Source organism: Chinchilla lanigera, unplaced genomic scaffold (assembly GCF_000276665.1).
Source record: "Chinchilla lanigera isolate Chin_1 unplaced genomic scaffold, ChiLan1.0 scaffold00049, whole genome shotgun sequence".
Lineage (NCBI taxonomy): Eukaryota > Metazoa > Chordata > Mammalia > Rodentia > Chinchillidae > Chinchilla > Chinchilla lanigera.
Window position 1 is genome coordinate 11,414,363 of NW_004955450.1, and position 14,271 is coordinate 11,428,633.

A 14,271-nucleotide genomic window follows, 5' to 3' on the forward strand; every position below is an offset into this window, starting at 1 on the left:
CCACCACGCCAAGCTTCAAACTTCTTTTTTGGTTAATGATTCTACCTTGGAACTGTTTCTCTCCTTTCTTTCTTTCTTTCCTTTTTCTCTTTTGTTTTTTTCTTCTTGAGACATGGTTTTCACTGCGCAATTCAGGCTGTCCTTGAACTTATTTTGTAGCCCAGGCTAGCCTCAAACTTTCAGCAGTCTTCCTGCCTCAGCCTCCCGAGTGCTGGGAGTTCTGGGATTGCAGGTATGCGCCACCATGCCTGGCTCTCTGTTTTCATATTTTATTCTAAGCTGTCAAAAGGAAACAAGCTACTCCTTCGGCACTGTGCCTAGATATGTCCTCAGCCAAATATCCAGTGTCATCCCTTCTGAATTCAATTTTCCAGAAATACTGGTACACAAACACAGATCTGCCCAGTTTTCTGCTACTTTACAACAAAGATGACTTTCCTTCATTGACCAGTGCTGTGTTCCTCATTTCTATCTGAAGCCTTACCCTAATGCACTTTACTGTCCATATTTCTGTTTTGCAATATTCTGTTCACAGCCACTGAGGTATGCTCTCAGAGGACTGACACTCTCGCCTCACATTCTGAGCCCTCACCAGCACTGCCCTTATGGTCCACACTTGACAGTGTGATCTTTTCCCAGCAGGCACCCCACAACCCTTCCATCTTCCCCTCCCTACCCAGTTCCAAAGCCACATCTGCATTTATTAGGTGTTTGTCATAGTTGCACCCCACTCTTGGTACCAAATTCTTTCTTAGTCCATTCAGGTTCTTACATAAAATACCATAAATTTGGTGGCTTATAAAAACAGAAATTTGTTTTGCATACTTCTGGAGTCTGGGAAATCCAAGATCCAGGCACCAACAGACTTGGTGTCTGGTGAGGGCTTGTTCCTCATAGACGGCTGTCTTCTCACAGGAGCCTCACAAGGTGGCGGGGTGAATGAGCTCTCTCTGAGATCTCCTATGTATAGGTGTTAATACCATTTGAAGGCTTCACACTGGTCAGTTCCCAAAGGCCCCACCTCCTAACTCCATCACATCGGGGTTGGGATCTCTGCCACCTAGAGAGTTAACAGAGGTTCCCTGGCAACACCCTGCTCTTGGCAACGAAGAGAAAAAAGACAGCAAAGGGAAGTAAAGTGAATCTCTGGTCCAAGCCCCAGACTGGGCAAGGGGGATTCTTGCCTTTCCAGGAGCCTGGAGGGGGATGGGACCACACCCCTTGGCCAGACCTCAAACCTGCAGGGCTTGACAGCTGGGCCTCCCTGCTGGTGTCTTGCAGGGTGTCTGGAGGAGAGCTCTTTGATTTCCTGGCCCAGAAGGAATCCCTGAGCGAAGAGGAGGCCACCAGCTTCATCAAGCAAATCCTGGACGGAGTGAACTACCTGCACACAAAGAAAATCGCTCACTTTGATCTCAAGGTCAGTAAGAGCAAGAAAGGAAAAGAAGAGCTTAGGTACTGGAGGTTGAACTCAGGGCGTTCATACTGAGCTGCCTCCCGATCATTTTTCTTTTACACCTTGAGACAGAGTCTCACTAAATCTCTACATTGCCCAGGCTGGGCTCAAATTTGTAATCCTCCTGCCTCAGCTTCCCAGAGTACTGGGAGGGATCACAGCGTCTACTACCACACCCAGCTAAGAAGCTTCTTAATCAGTTATAGGCACCTTCTCACTTCCAGGGAGCAGGTGGGACATAGTTTTTAAGTAGACCAGTGACAGGGAACTTGAAACCAAACCCACACTGCAAGGCTGAACTTTTCAGCAAGGAAGGATGAAGTCCTGGGCAGATTTGGAGGACTGCAGGGGCTCAGACCCAGCCCAGCCCAGCCCCCCGCGTGCCACCATCCTAGCCTGGAACTCTCAGGTCCCAGGGACTGCTGGCTGCCCTCTGCCACCCTGTCCCAAGCTGTGGCCATAGAAGTGCTTCCAGGGCCCACTGATCATTTGTGGTCACTGGTAGTCAGGGTCAGGAAAGTTCACTGTGACCACACAGGACTTCATGAAGAAAGAATGTGGTCAGGGTAGAAGAAGTGTCTCCCATAGCAACAGCTCGGCTGCACAGACAGCCGAGCCTTTGCAGATACCTAATGCGTGAAGGTCCTTGACCTCATGACCAGACCCATGTTTATGGGGAGGAGGCCCTTCTGTGCTCCTGTCCAGAAATCCCTGTGGTCTTTCAAGCACGGTGCTGGGTGCCTGGATATTGCTGCAGATACAAAATCAACTGAGCTCAGTTCTTCATTTCCAGGGAACTTAGGGGAGGAGACAGAAAGGAAAGATCAAGGGCTCTAAATGCTGTGATGGGGGAAGCACAAGGGAGCCCACAGGAAGGGGACTTCTCGGTCGGATTAGAGTGTCAGAGCTTCCGGGAAGAGGCAGTATTAGAAGAGGCGCTCTGTAATAGAAGCCGTCCTTGTTATTTACCTTCCTGGAATAGAGGAAAGAGAAAAACAACTGTGTACATGGTTCCCGAACAGCCCAGTGCATTCAGCACCCGGCAGGCCAAGGGGCTGTGTGCCGAGTGGCTGAGAAGAGGCCAGGAGAAGGGCAGGAGGCAGACGACAGGGGTGAGAGCTGCGTGCAGGAGGCTGCACGAGACCCTGAGCGTTAGGGGGTGGGGGCCAGGTGAGCTGATGCCACTGTCTGGGAGGAGGGTGGATAGAATGGGAGCTGGGGCAGTTACCTAAGGGAGAGGTGGTAGGGAGCAGTTCCACTAGGCTCCTGAGGCAATGCAGAGGAGCTAGAGAGAGAGGCCCAGGATGAGGCCCAGGTTCTGGCGAGGGGCCTTGGCCCACAGAGGGTTTGGTGTGGCCGCAGTCCCGCAGCAGCCGTGCCAGCGTGGTCCCCTCCTGATGCCTGCTGTCACGTAGCTTGAATTCCTCCCACAGAGCATCTTGCAGAGTTTGCCTGCAGTTTCCCAGGGTAAAATCGGGCCGTGGAGGCAGAAGCCTTTGGACCTCAGAGTGCTGGTACACCTCGCACTTCCTGCTCTCCCTGAGTGATACCTGCGTCTCCTTCCTCATGATGCCAAAGACAATTAACCTGCTGTTTTCCTCTATCTTTGCTGGCTCCAGGAGCCCGCCTCCACACGAGCTCCTTGGTCTTTTCTCCCAGGTGCTGGCAGAGGTAGGAGGAGTCGCAGAAGCCACCGGCATCTGGTGACTTCTCAGGGTCACGTGTGTGGTTTGTGTCTGTGGCAGCTCACTGCAGTGGGGGGACCACTGGCTTGGATCAGCAGGGTGGGGTTCCCTCCTTGCTGTGCCATGAACCAGGACACCCCAGTTTTTCAGTCTTGATGCAGATAACACCAGCTACCTGGCAGAGTTGTCGAAAGGGTTAGAGAGAAGCAGGAGGAAATGCCAGATATGGAATAGGTACTCTGGTATAGATGCTGTTCTTGTTATTTCTCTCCCCAGAATAGAAGAAAAAAAAAACACAACTCCTGTTACAGTGTTTTGGGTCCCAGTAGATGGGGACAGGAGACCCCGCCTGCTAGGGCGGTTCTATGCAGGCCAGCAGAGCGCCGAGACGGGATGCTGTGTAGGACCGCCGCTGCGGGTGGTATCTAGCTCCTGGGCTCAGTCTGCACATTTCCCGTGACCTGGAGACAGGCTAGGTTTTCCCTGGAGTCTGAGGACGCCACTAACCCCAGCCCCGGCCACGTAGCCTGACGGTTTTGCGGACTGTGAGCTTTCTCACTCCCCACACGCGGGATCCTCGGCCCAGGCACTGCATGGCAACTTTGGGCAATGATGAATAGCGACTGCCTCCCGGTGGGGGAGACACTTCCGGGAGCCAGACCGTGGGCGTGTGTGTGTGTGTGTGTGTGTGTGTGTGTGAGTGTGTGAGTGTGTGTGTGTGTGTGTGTTCCTACCATCTAAACGCTACAGTTTTCTTCCCATGAGGCACCTGGGTTTCTCTCTCCCCTGCTTGTGCTGTTACTCTTTGCTGCTCAGCCTGGCCTGGCTGCCCCAGGAACTTGCCGCTGTATGGTCTCCATGTCCTGCCGGGAACCTGCTCTCCATTTGCCTTTCCGGGAGGGTCAGCTGTCTGCCCGCCTCTGCCATATGACCGTCCCTCCTCGGGCCGCTGTCTGATGAACTCTCCTGTGTTCAGCCAGGTGCCAGGGACAGTCAGGCTTCTGGGTGCTCACGACTTGTCCCCAGCCTTGTTGCAGAGAGCAGCGAATGAACAAAGTAATGTGAGATAAGCAACTTTTTAAAAACAGATCGTGGCTTGTTCTTGCTCAAAAACCTGCAGTGCCTCCTTGTGACTCACGGGATGCAGGATCGCGTGTGGGGGTTCAGGCCTTAGCCCTGTTTCGGGCCTCACGCACACTCACTTGCTCAGCCCAAAGCCCGAGCCGCAGGCGGCGGGACCGCAGATGTGTGTTCAGGCCTCTGGCCTCCTCCATCCGTGCCGTTCCTATCCAGGGTGCCGCTGCTCTTCCTTTCTCCTCCCGGTGGACTTTACTCATCCTTCCAGGCCAGCAGAAATGCCGTTTCCTCCAGGAAGCGTTTGCCATCCCTGCCGCCTCCCCAAGGCAGAACTAAGAACCGACCCGCCCCTCTCCTGCTGCCCCTTGTACACATTTCTGCCGGGAGCACTCCTCCTTGTGACTCACTTTCTGCAGCAGTGTGTGACATTTGAGTCACACAGTGTTAGACCGACGGATGGATGGATGGATGGACAGACGGATGGAGGGAGGGATGGAAGGATGGAGGGAGGGAGGGGTGGATGAAGACCAAATGTGCTCATGGACTTCCAAGGCCCTTTCCTGCCTCACCTGGAAAATACAAAGCAGGTGCAGGCGGAGCGCAGCTCACTGATGAGAACTGTATGGAAGGAGAGTGATCCATATTAATGCTGCACGGCCCCTGCCCGCTGGGGCCCACTGTCCACGACCCAGGGCACAGAGCGTCCAAAGGGAAGCCGTGTGGAAGAAAAACAGATTCTCTCCAGCACATGCCTGCTCCCAAGGGCCAAACTCTGCTTCAAGGAGCGGAGAGGAGCTGGGGGGTGTTGTGAGTTCACCACAGCTGTGGGAAGGTGGGGTGGGGAGGGTAGGTGATCTTGCCCTGAGTTATAGCGATGGAAAGGACACAGAAGCTGGCTGTCCCTCGGGACCAGGATGCAGCAGGCATGCTAGGAAACGGGGCCCAGGACCGGCCAGGAACCGCACTCTCGTGTAGGTTCCAACACAAATAAAAGGCCTTGCGGAGGGGGTTTGTATGGGGCTTTGTGCTTATTTTAGATTTGGAAATTCCCCCACCCCAGGTGTGGACGTGTCCCTCCTCCTGTCCCACCCCCACCCCATTCTGACCCGATTGGAATACGCAGAGATGGAAGGCTGCCCTCAGGACCAGACGGTATTTTATTTGTTTATTTGTTCATTTTTTCAGATAGGGTCTCACTATGTAGTTCAGGCTGGTCTTAAGCTCACTATGTAACCGAGGCTGACCTTGAACTCTCAGTGATCCTCCTGCCTCAGCCTCCTGAGTGCTGGGATTTACAGGCATGAGCTACCACACCTGGCTAGGACTAGATAGTATTTTAAACAAAAAAGAACAAGTTGGGGGGAATGGTTAAAACTGTATATAAGCCAGCGTCCCAAGACTCTGAGGGGGCTTCAGATTGATACACATAGTGAATTCCTGAGCAAGGCACTCCTGTATGCCTGGAATCATCCTTTGAGCAGTTCTTGTGTCTCCCGTGATAGGGACAGCTGGCCAAGCTTTCATAAGAATGGTAACAATCATGCTTTAGATGTATATAGCACCTTCTAGGGAACATCATGCCTGCTTCTTTTTCCTTATTTGGTCCTCATTAAGTAGAAGGAATTGTCATTGTGTGTGTGTGTGTGTGTGTGTGTGTGTGTGTGTGTTGCTGGGGATCAAACCAAGGGCCTTGTATGCTAAGCACTGTACCATTGAGCTCCATCCCCTCTTGTCACTTTTTTTTTCCTTTTTGAGGCAGGGTCTTACTATGTAGTTCAGGCTGCCTTCGAACTCGCTATGTAGTCCAGTATGGCCTCAAACTCACAGTGATCTTCCTGTCTCAGCTTCCCAAGTGCTGGGATTATAGGCATGTGCCACCATGCCCAGCCTGTCACTTTTTTTTTTTTTTTAACCTACACAGCAGTTAAGATTCAGAGAGGTTTAGTAACTTTCCCAAGGTCACACAGGTATTTAATGATAGGGCTGGGACTTGAATTTAGTCAGAGAAGAAACTCTAAGTAAAGCTGGATGTGACCAACTTTTATTTTACTTTATGATTTATAATCTAGATTTCTTACTCCCTTAAGTTGTGCTTTTTACACATAGCTAATCCAAGATCTGTACTGTGCTGTGCATTTATTCTTACCCAGTTAATTTCTTATCTGTTTATACTGTTTTTTCTTTTTAGTATAGCACACATTATTTTAAAATAATCTGTATATCCAGGTGTGGTGGTGCACACCTGTGATCCTAGCTACTCAGGAGGCTGAGGCAGGAGGATCACAAGTTCAAAGCAGCCTGGGCAAACTAGTGAGACCTTGTCTTAAAATAAAAAAGTAGAAAGGGCTGCGGATGTAGTTCAGTGGTAGGGCACCCTGGAGTTCAACCCCCAGTATCACAATCATAGTGATAATAACAATTTGTATACTGTGAATTGCTATAGAGTGTGCATGCTCTTGGGGGTTAGGAACTGGTGTGGGTCTGAAACACAGGTGTACAGAAGGGCACTTCATCCTCGGTCTAGGGAGGCAGATGTGACCTCCATTTTACAGATGAGAAAACTAAGAAGGAACTGCAGTCCCTCTCCGGTCCTTGTTTCCTTTGCCATCGCTGTGAGCTGGTCAGAGCCCTCTTGCTGCTCCCAGCTACCGGCTGCTGTCCCCTCTGAATCCCGCACAGGCCTTGTTCCCACTGAGTGCTGTGTGTGTCTGTCCCACCCAGGCTCTGTGAGCGCTGCTGCCCTAGGGTTAGGGCTAGTCTCAAAAAAAAAATAGAAGGAAGGAAGGGAGGGAGGGCGGAAACAACGGATAAGCGTGTCAGAAGTAAGGGGCAGTATTTTGAAGGGATAGCAATGCATATTTTACTGCAATAAAATTTTTTAAAAATGTAAGCATTCACCAGTTTTCCATCATATCTCATAGTCAATCACAGGGACGATGCTAACAGCATCAGGCCACTTTTCCTACCTTGTTTGACCCTCCTAGTAACCCTCTCAAGGTAGGGTTTCTGAGGACCCCTCATTTGTAGGGGAGAAGCCGGAAGTGCAGGGGGGGTATACGGCTTGCCCGGGGTCAGGCTGCTGGCAGGTGGCAGATCAGGGCTGGAACCAGATCCCGAAGCTTGTGACACGTGGATTCTCTGAAAGCACGGCGTGCAGGAGTCCGCACTGGTTCATTCATCTGTCCGCTGAATGGTAACCAAGCACTTCCCGCGGCGCCAGGCTCTCTTGGGTTCTGGGGATGGGAATGAGAAGCAAGGCCCTGCTGTCCCCCAGGTCTTTAGTACAGTGGGACAGGACACGGGAGGGAGGGCTTACAGTGAAGGTGGCTCTCTGCCGGAGGCACGGACAGGGTGGGAACAACGGCTGTGTGCGGGAAAGGGAGCAGGTCGCGGCCCATGTTCCGGCGTGGGTGCTGGGGCCGGGGGAGAGGGGGAGAAGGAGCAGGCCGGGAGGGCTCTCTGGCAGAGTGAAATGCAGGCGGGGTGGGGATGAGGAGGTAGCAGATGCGTCAGGGAGTGAGCGGGCAGCGGTAGGAGAAGGACAGGGAGCCCTTGAATGCCTGACAGATGTGGACATCGGGCATAAGCCACCAGAGGCTCACGGAAGGGGCTGCCTGCGGCTCATCTTTGGGGTCACGGGGGGTAGGGGAGGGCAGCGCATCACCCGGGACTCTGCCCATGGAGGGCTGGCAGTGAGCAGCCTTGCTTTCTCAGGTTGCCCAGCACCGCCGGAGCCATCCAGGGCCTGGCTTGCATTGCCACTGAAGCTCTGCAGGGAGCTCCCTGCCCCTCTAGTGCGGACCTGGCAGCCTCACCTGGCAGCAGGGGGCAGGGCACGAAGGCCCCTAGAGGGGACCCTGGGCTGGCGCTCACAGACTTGGGCTCTGTTTCTTGCTCAGTGACCTTGGCAGCTTCTTGCCCTCTTGGGCTGCTCTGTAACGTGGAGGGGCTACAGGAGGTCGTGGGAGGGAAGCAGGAGATGAGGGGGGCACGGGAGGCCGTATTCTTCAGCTGCGTGCAGGGATGCTGTGGGATTCCAGCTGAGCCCCCAGAGTGCTGCCTCCCGGGAAAGAAGGAGCAAGCATAGCCGCTGTTCTCCGCAGGCTCTGCAGCATCCGTGTGGCCACCTCTTCCCCGCTCTGTGCTCTGCCAGGTGCTGTGGCCCGTTCACAGGTGGGAAACTCAGGTCGCAAGAGGTCCAGTGACTTCGCCCAGGTTTCCCATTGTGCCTGGCGGAGCTGAGCTGTCAGCCCAGACCTGCCTGACTCCAAGTCCACTTTATTCCGGAGCCCCTGAGCGTGCCGATACTGCACCGGCTCCTGGCTGCGTGCTGTTGGGCCCAGGGGACCAGGGACCCTTGGAGGATCAGCTTCCTGTTGGCACCTCAGCAGGCATCCCTGGCCAGATCCGTAGGACACGAAGGGGCACATTGCCTTCTCCCAGGTACAAGGCTGGGCGGGTCTGTTCCCATAAGCAGGCAGTTCCACCCCAGCAGTAGCAGCATGCACAAAACGGGATCCCTTCCTTGGGATAGGAGGGATGGAGCTGAGCCCTGGGGTGTGGATAAAGTACCTGGCTGAGGTGAATAAGCTGGGGAGAAGGCACAAGCGGGTATGCAGACCCAGGACCACAGCAGCCTCTTTCTTGCAAACCTGGGGTGGGAGACAGCCTTTTCATATCCCAGCTCGGAGCCAGAGCAGTGGAAATTTGCCCAGGAAGCTTGAGGGTTCGTCCCACTTTGAAATCCCTGAGCCAAGAGCCTGGAGAGGCCCGGGATGGCAACCAGTGTCTGCCTTGGGGGAGGGGAGGCTGTGGCCCAGAGACAGGAAGTGGCCTGTGTAAGCTCACAGGCCTTGGGTGGGAGAGCCGGAACTGCAGTTTCACCCTGCTCTGTTTAGGGTGGGGGTGGCAAAGGCCAGACCCTGAGGACCCTCTGCTGGCTTTGAGAGCCTCAGAGTCCTGAGCAGTCCTCTCGGAGTGGGGAGGAATGCACTCTAGCGCCTCTAGTGGTGGTAGAGGGCTTCTGTGGGGTCACCGGCTCTGAGTCTGCGTCCATTTCTGCAGAATTAGTGAAGCATGCAGCATGCAACACACCATAGACAAGGCCAGGAACCTTAGAACTGAACTGAGCCTGTAACCCCAGCTACTCAGGAGGCTGAGGCAGGAGAACTGCAAGTTTGAGGCCTGCCTGGGCAACTTAGTAAGACCCCATCTCTAAAATACAATACAATATAAGATAAAATGAAATACCGCTGGGGATGTAGCTCAGCAGTAGAGCGCATGCCCTCCCTGCACGAGATCCTAAATCCAATCCCCAGCACCAAACAACAATGACAAGAACTGAATTGAATTGAATTTCCCCAGGGAAAAGCCACCACCTAGTAAAGTGGCACCGTAGACAAGAGACAGCTACAGCTTGGGGCTGCCAGCAAGTGCTGGTGATGAGAGGTGGAGCACCAGGTCGGGGGAGGTGTCCCTAGCCCTAGCCTTGTGAATGTATGAAGGCAAGGTGAGCAGTCAGCGTGAGGATGGCCTCCCGGGGTCCTTCCAAGCACGATCACATCCATGAGGGGGTGAAGAGCAGCTCCAGGCAAGAGGTGGCAGTGCGTCTGGGAAGGCACCTTGGGAAGCTCGTGCAGAGCTGTGAGTGCCTCGGATTTCAGGCAGAGCATGTGGGCTTTCTCCGGTGGTCCGTGCAATCCCTGAAGATATTTAACCAGACTAGGAGGTATGCTGCGGAGAGGAGTGGCCAGGCTACCGGGAACCCCGCCCCCCTCCACTCTGCCATTCTGAGCTGTTGGACCTAGGGCAAGTCACGTAGCTCTCTGGGCAGCAGTTTCCTTACTGTGAAATGAGGATGCTAGCAGTGCTTACCACCCAGGATGGTGTTAGCACCCAAGGATTATGTGGTACGTCAGCATGGAGCTTGGCTTGATAAATGTGCAGTAAATGTCGGTCCCTACCCTGCCTCCTAGGTTCCATTGGGCCATTTGTGGAGAGGTTGGGACTGCAAGAAAGAAGCTTTTTCAAAAGCAGAAAGATCTGCAGGTGCAGGGGTCCAAGTCCCTGGCTAGCCTGGAATCTCCTCGGTGGCCCAGGAAGGAAGCAGAAACCTCACTTGATGGCAGGGAGGCCACGGCCTCTGTCTGCTCCCGGCCCTGAATGTGCAGGGGCGTCTGGTCCAAATGCCCCCATAAGTGCGTGGGGACAAGAACCAGGTCCTGATCACCCACAAGAGCCTTTCTGCTGTCCCACGGCCACCTCCCAGGCTGACCCCCACCCCTTCCGGACATGTTCCTTTATCCAGACCTGGCTTGGGCCTTCTCTCTCCGGGACTCTGCTCTCGTCTAAGATGAGGACACCCAGGTCCAGAGGTCCTGAGACTCAGGCGCCCAGGCCAGACACAGGGCCCAGGGGCCACATACTGTATGAACATGTGACCAGAAGACCAGCGCTCTGCGGTGGGGTTGTCTGCTGAAGCATTGTGGCCACTTCCTCCCACCCCTAAGCATCCGGGAAGGGGGTCATTTAGTCTAGTGGGTAGAAGCACAAGCTTTGCCGCCTGGCCGATAAATGCTGCAGTTGCTGAGTCCCTGAGCTAGTGTTACGGTCTCGATTGCTTTTTCTGCAAAAAGAGGAACAGTAACACCCACCGTGTGAGTAGCCGAGAGTTGAATGCGGTATACACCTTCAACTGTCAGTGCTTGGTTACTGCTAGGTCCTGCATGGTGCAGGGGGTTAATAAATGACACCTCTGTCTTCCCGCAGGGAACACTGATTGAGTGCCTGGTAGCTTCCAGGCCCCACCCCAAACCCTGGGGAGTTGATAGAAATAAACCCTATGGAAGCTTGCCGCCCGGGGAGGGGGACAGGTAAATAATAAGACCAGCTCTACCCAGGGGAAGAGGTAGGCAGGAACAAGTGAGACCAGGAAAGAACTGGTGGACGAGGTGCTGTCTTCATGAAATGTGAAGAGGACTTCACGTCTGGGGAGGGGTCAGGGCAGGGACAGTGCCTAGGCTGGAAGAAGCCACTTGCTATGTGTTGGGGCCAGAGGCAGAGGGGGGCGGGAGGAACGGAGGGGATGCCGACTGCTGGGGAGACGGTGGGTGGCAGGGAGGGTGCAGCTCACTGCAGGGGCTGCCAGCACTTGGGGGTCCCTGGGCAGCCACAGATGGCCTGGGTTGGGAATACTAGCGTGGGGCCACCTGCTCAGATCCTGTCCCCTGACCTCTTGCAGCCCTTGCTCTCCTTTCTGCAGGGACTAAGAAGGGCTTTGCCTTGGGAAAGGACTTCAACACGTTTTCAAAGTAAAGTGAAGAGTAATCTCTAGAGGAGAAGAAACATAAACAAGCTTTTAAAACGCAAAAGGAAATGGGTTGTTTATTTTTGTTTAAGGTGGAAAGAATGCAGTGGAGGGCCTCAGCCAGCTCCCTTGAGTGAAAGTTTCCAACTGCTGTGACAGGAGGTCGCAGAGCCGTGGGGCAGGAGTTGCGGAGTCCTCTAATTCCGACCCGTGCTCAGCATGCCTCCGCCAGGGGTTGCGCAACAGGGACAGGGGTGCCAAGACCTGAATTCCCCCTCCTCCCACTGGGAACAGCCAGGGGGGCTCGGGGAGAGCAGGTCACGCATGCTTGCAAAAAGACCCAGACAAGCACAGAGGCCTGGGCAGGTTGGGGTCTGGGACTCCGAAGAAGGACTTCAGGGGTCTCTGCGGGGTTCCACCTGGTGGAGACGGACCCCAAGGCCTTCCATGTAGGGCAGGTGGAGCAGCGCAGGTGTGTGGTGGGAAATCTTCCATGCTTTGAGCAGTGGGCTCGTCCAGTGTTCTCAAGCACAGATCTGTTGAGCTATACCCACATACCGTGTAATTCACCCACCTGTGTGCAATTTCAAAGTTACAGAATCAATACCACCATCATTTATAGTACAGTGTTAGAGCATTTTATCACCCCTAAAAGAAGCCATAGACCCATTAGCAGTCACCCTCCATCTTCCTCCTCCTAGTTCTAGGTGACTTCTCATCTACTTCCTGTGGCTACGGCTCTGTCTCTGCTGAACATTTTATGATATATGAGCTTTTGTGTCTCGCTTCTTTCACTTAAGCACTGTTTTCAAGGCTCATCTGTGCTGTCGCATGGATCAATACTTTATCCCTTTTTATGGTTAACTAGTATTTTTATATGAGCATTGTGTGTGATACAGGAGTGCAGCATTTTGTGTACCCACTCGTGGACATTTTCCACCTTGGGGCTACTGTGAATATGTTGCTATGAATATCTATGTACACATTTTTGTGCAGCTGAGTGTTTGGAGAACATGCCTTTATTTTATTCTTGCGGTCCCAGGAAATGAACCCAGGGCCTTCACACTGAGCGACATCCCCAGCCCTTTTTACATTTTTAAATTCTGAGACAGGATCTTACTAGGTTGCTAATCCTCCTGCTTCAGCCGACTCCTGAGTGCTGGGATGCCAGGCGCATGCCCGCCTCCACCTGGAAGGGTGTTCAATTTCAATGGCGTCTAGGAGAGCTGGAGGGGAGTGAACTGTGCACTGTGAGAAGGAGAAAACTCAGGACTGGGTTCCAGCCTCGCTGGGAGCCAGGGGTGCACGAGGGCCCCCCACCAACCTGCATTGTCCTGTCAGACCCGGAAGCTGTGCTGGGCTGGAAATAGCCTAGGAGACTGGTACTCTCCCTGGATTTCAGGTGCAAACCTGCCCCTCATGTCCTGCTGAGGGCCACAATAAGTTGACCACAGAGAGAAGTGTGGGCCATACCATGGGGCTAGAAGAGGGAATGTGGTCAACAGGAAGCCGTCGTCCAGGGGAGCGAGGTGCTCAGGAAGCCCCAGGTCAATAGGCCCTAATGCTCCTGCCCCCGGCACACATGGAGGAGGTTTGTTTACAGGAAATGCTGCAAGTTATCTGTTGACCCCATTTGACATACAGGGAAACAGAGGGACTGGTTAAAGGAGACAGAAAGGAAATCAGAGCTGTTCTCTGCACATTAGGTTTGGTAAAACCCAGGCCTTGTCCTCTGTCCTCTCCTGTCTCGGAACACACCCTAGAAGACCGAGGACACAAAAACAAGAGAGTTGTGCTGTCTTCCTAAAAATGAACACCAAACCCCAAAGCAAAAACACAAAACAGGACTTTAATGACCAACTTTTTCCTTTTTTTTCTTTTGTTTTCCAGCCAGAAAACATTATGCTGTTAGACAAGAATATTCCCATTCCACACATCAAGCTGATTGACTTTGGCCTGGCTCATGAAATAGAAGATGGAGTTGAATTTAAGCATATTTTTGGGACACCAGAGTTTGTTGGTGAGTGTTAACAGTTAGGCCTGTTTCTGTCGCAGAACGGAGTCTGGCAACACAAGGTAGAGAAAGCCACAAACAAACCCTGGGTCTGGGGCTGTGGCCTCTGGGCAGAGGGGCAGGGACTGTGCCTGGGACACCCTAGAAACCTGACAGGTGGGAAGGAGTGTTGCCAGGCCCCTGGGGCAGGGAGCAGGTGAAGGCTCCGAGTGCCCAGGGGGATGGGCATGGCCGGGGAGCAAATGCCTTTGCAGAGCTCACCCTTACAGAGCCGGCCCCACCTCGCGCCCTTAGGTGAGCTCCTTGTGTGGATTGAGAGTCACCTCGCCCTCTTACGTCCCCTGCCAACTCAGTCTTCTCGGGAGTGCCTTGGGATTTCCCGAAAAGGGAAGAAGCACTCATCTGCCACATGCCAGGCCCACCCGCCTCCCCTGGGTTCCTGGCCTGTATTCATGCCCAGGGTCCCCAGCTCCAGGGACCCTGGCTGCTCCCTATTCCCTTTGACTCTTTCACCCTTGGCCCAGGCCCTACCTGGGGACCCTGTACCCCAGAATCCAACTCATGGGGGCTTGAGCCGGAGGTTGGGAGCCACAGAGAAATAGCCCTCAGAGAGGAAAGGGGCTGTGTGTCAAGAAGCTCTCTGTCTCTGTCTGTCTCTCTCTGTCTCTGTCTCTCTCTCTCTCTCTGTCTCTCTCTCTCTCTTTCTCTCTCTCAGAGCTGGAGTAGAGGAGTA

At 53.7% G+C, this 14,271-nt stretch overlaps 1 protein-coding gene across 1 annotated transcript in view; it reads left to right on the forward strand.

The window, feature by feature from the left end:
- Nucleotides 1–14,271, forward strand: part of Dapk2 (death-associated protein kinase 2) — a gene marked incomplete at its 5' end in the record, with an annotated part of 95,343 nt that overhangs the window by 65,797 nt on the left and 15,275 nt on the right. The window contains 2 exon segments of the mRNA XM_013519004.1: nucleotides 1,282–1,420; nucleotides 13,415–13,544. Of these exon segments, the coding sequence (XP_013374458.1) occupies nucleotides 1,282–1,420; nucleotides 13,415–13,544 (269 nt within the window).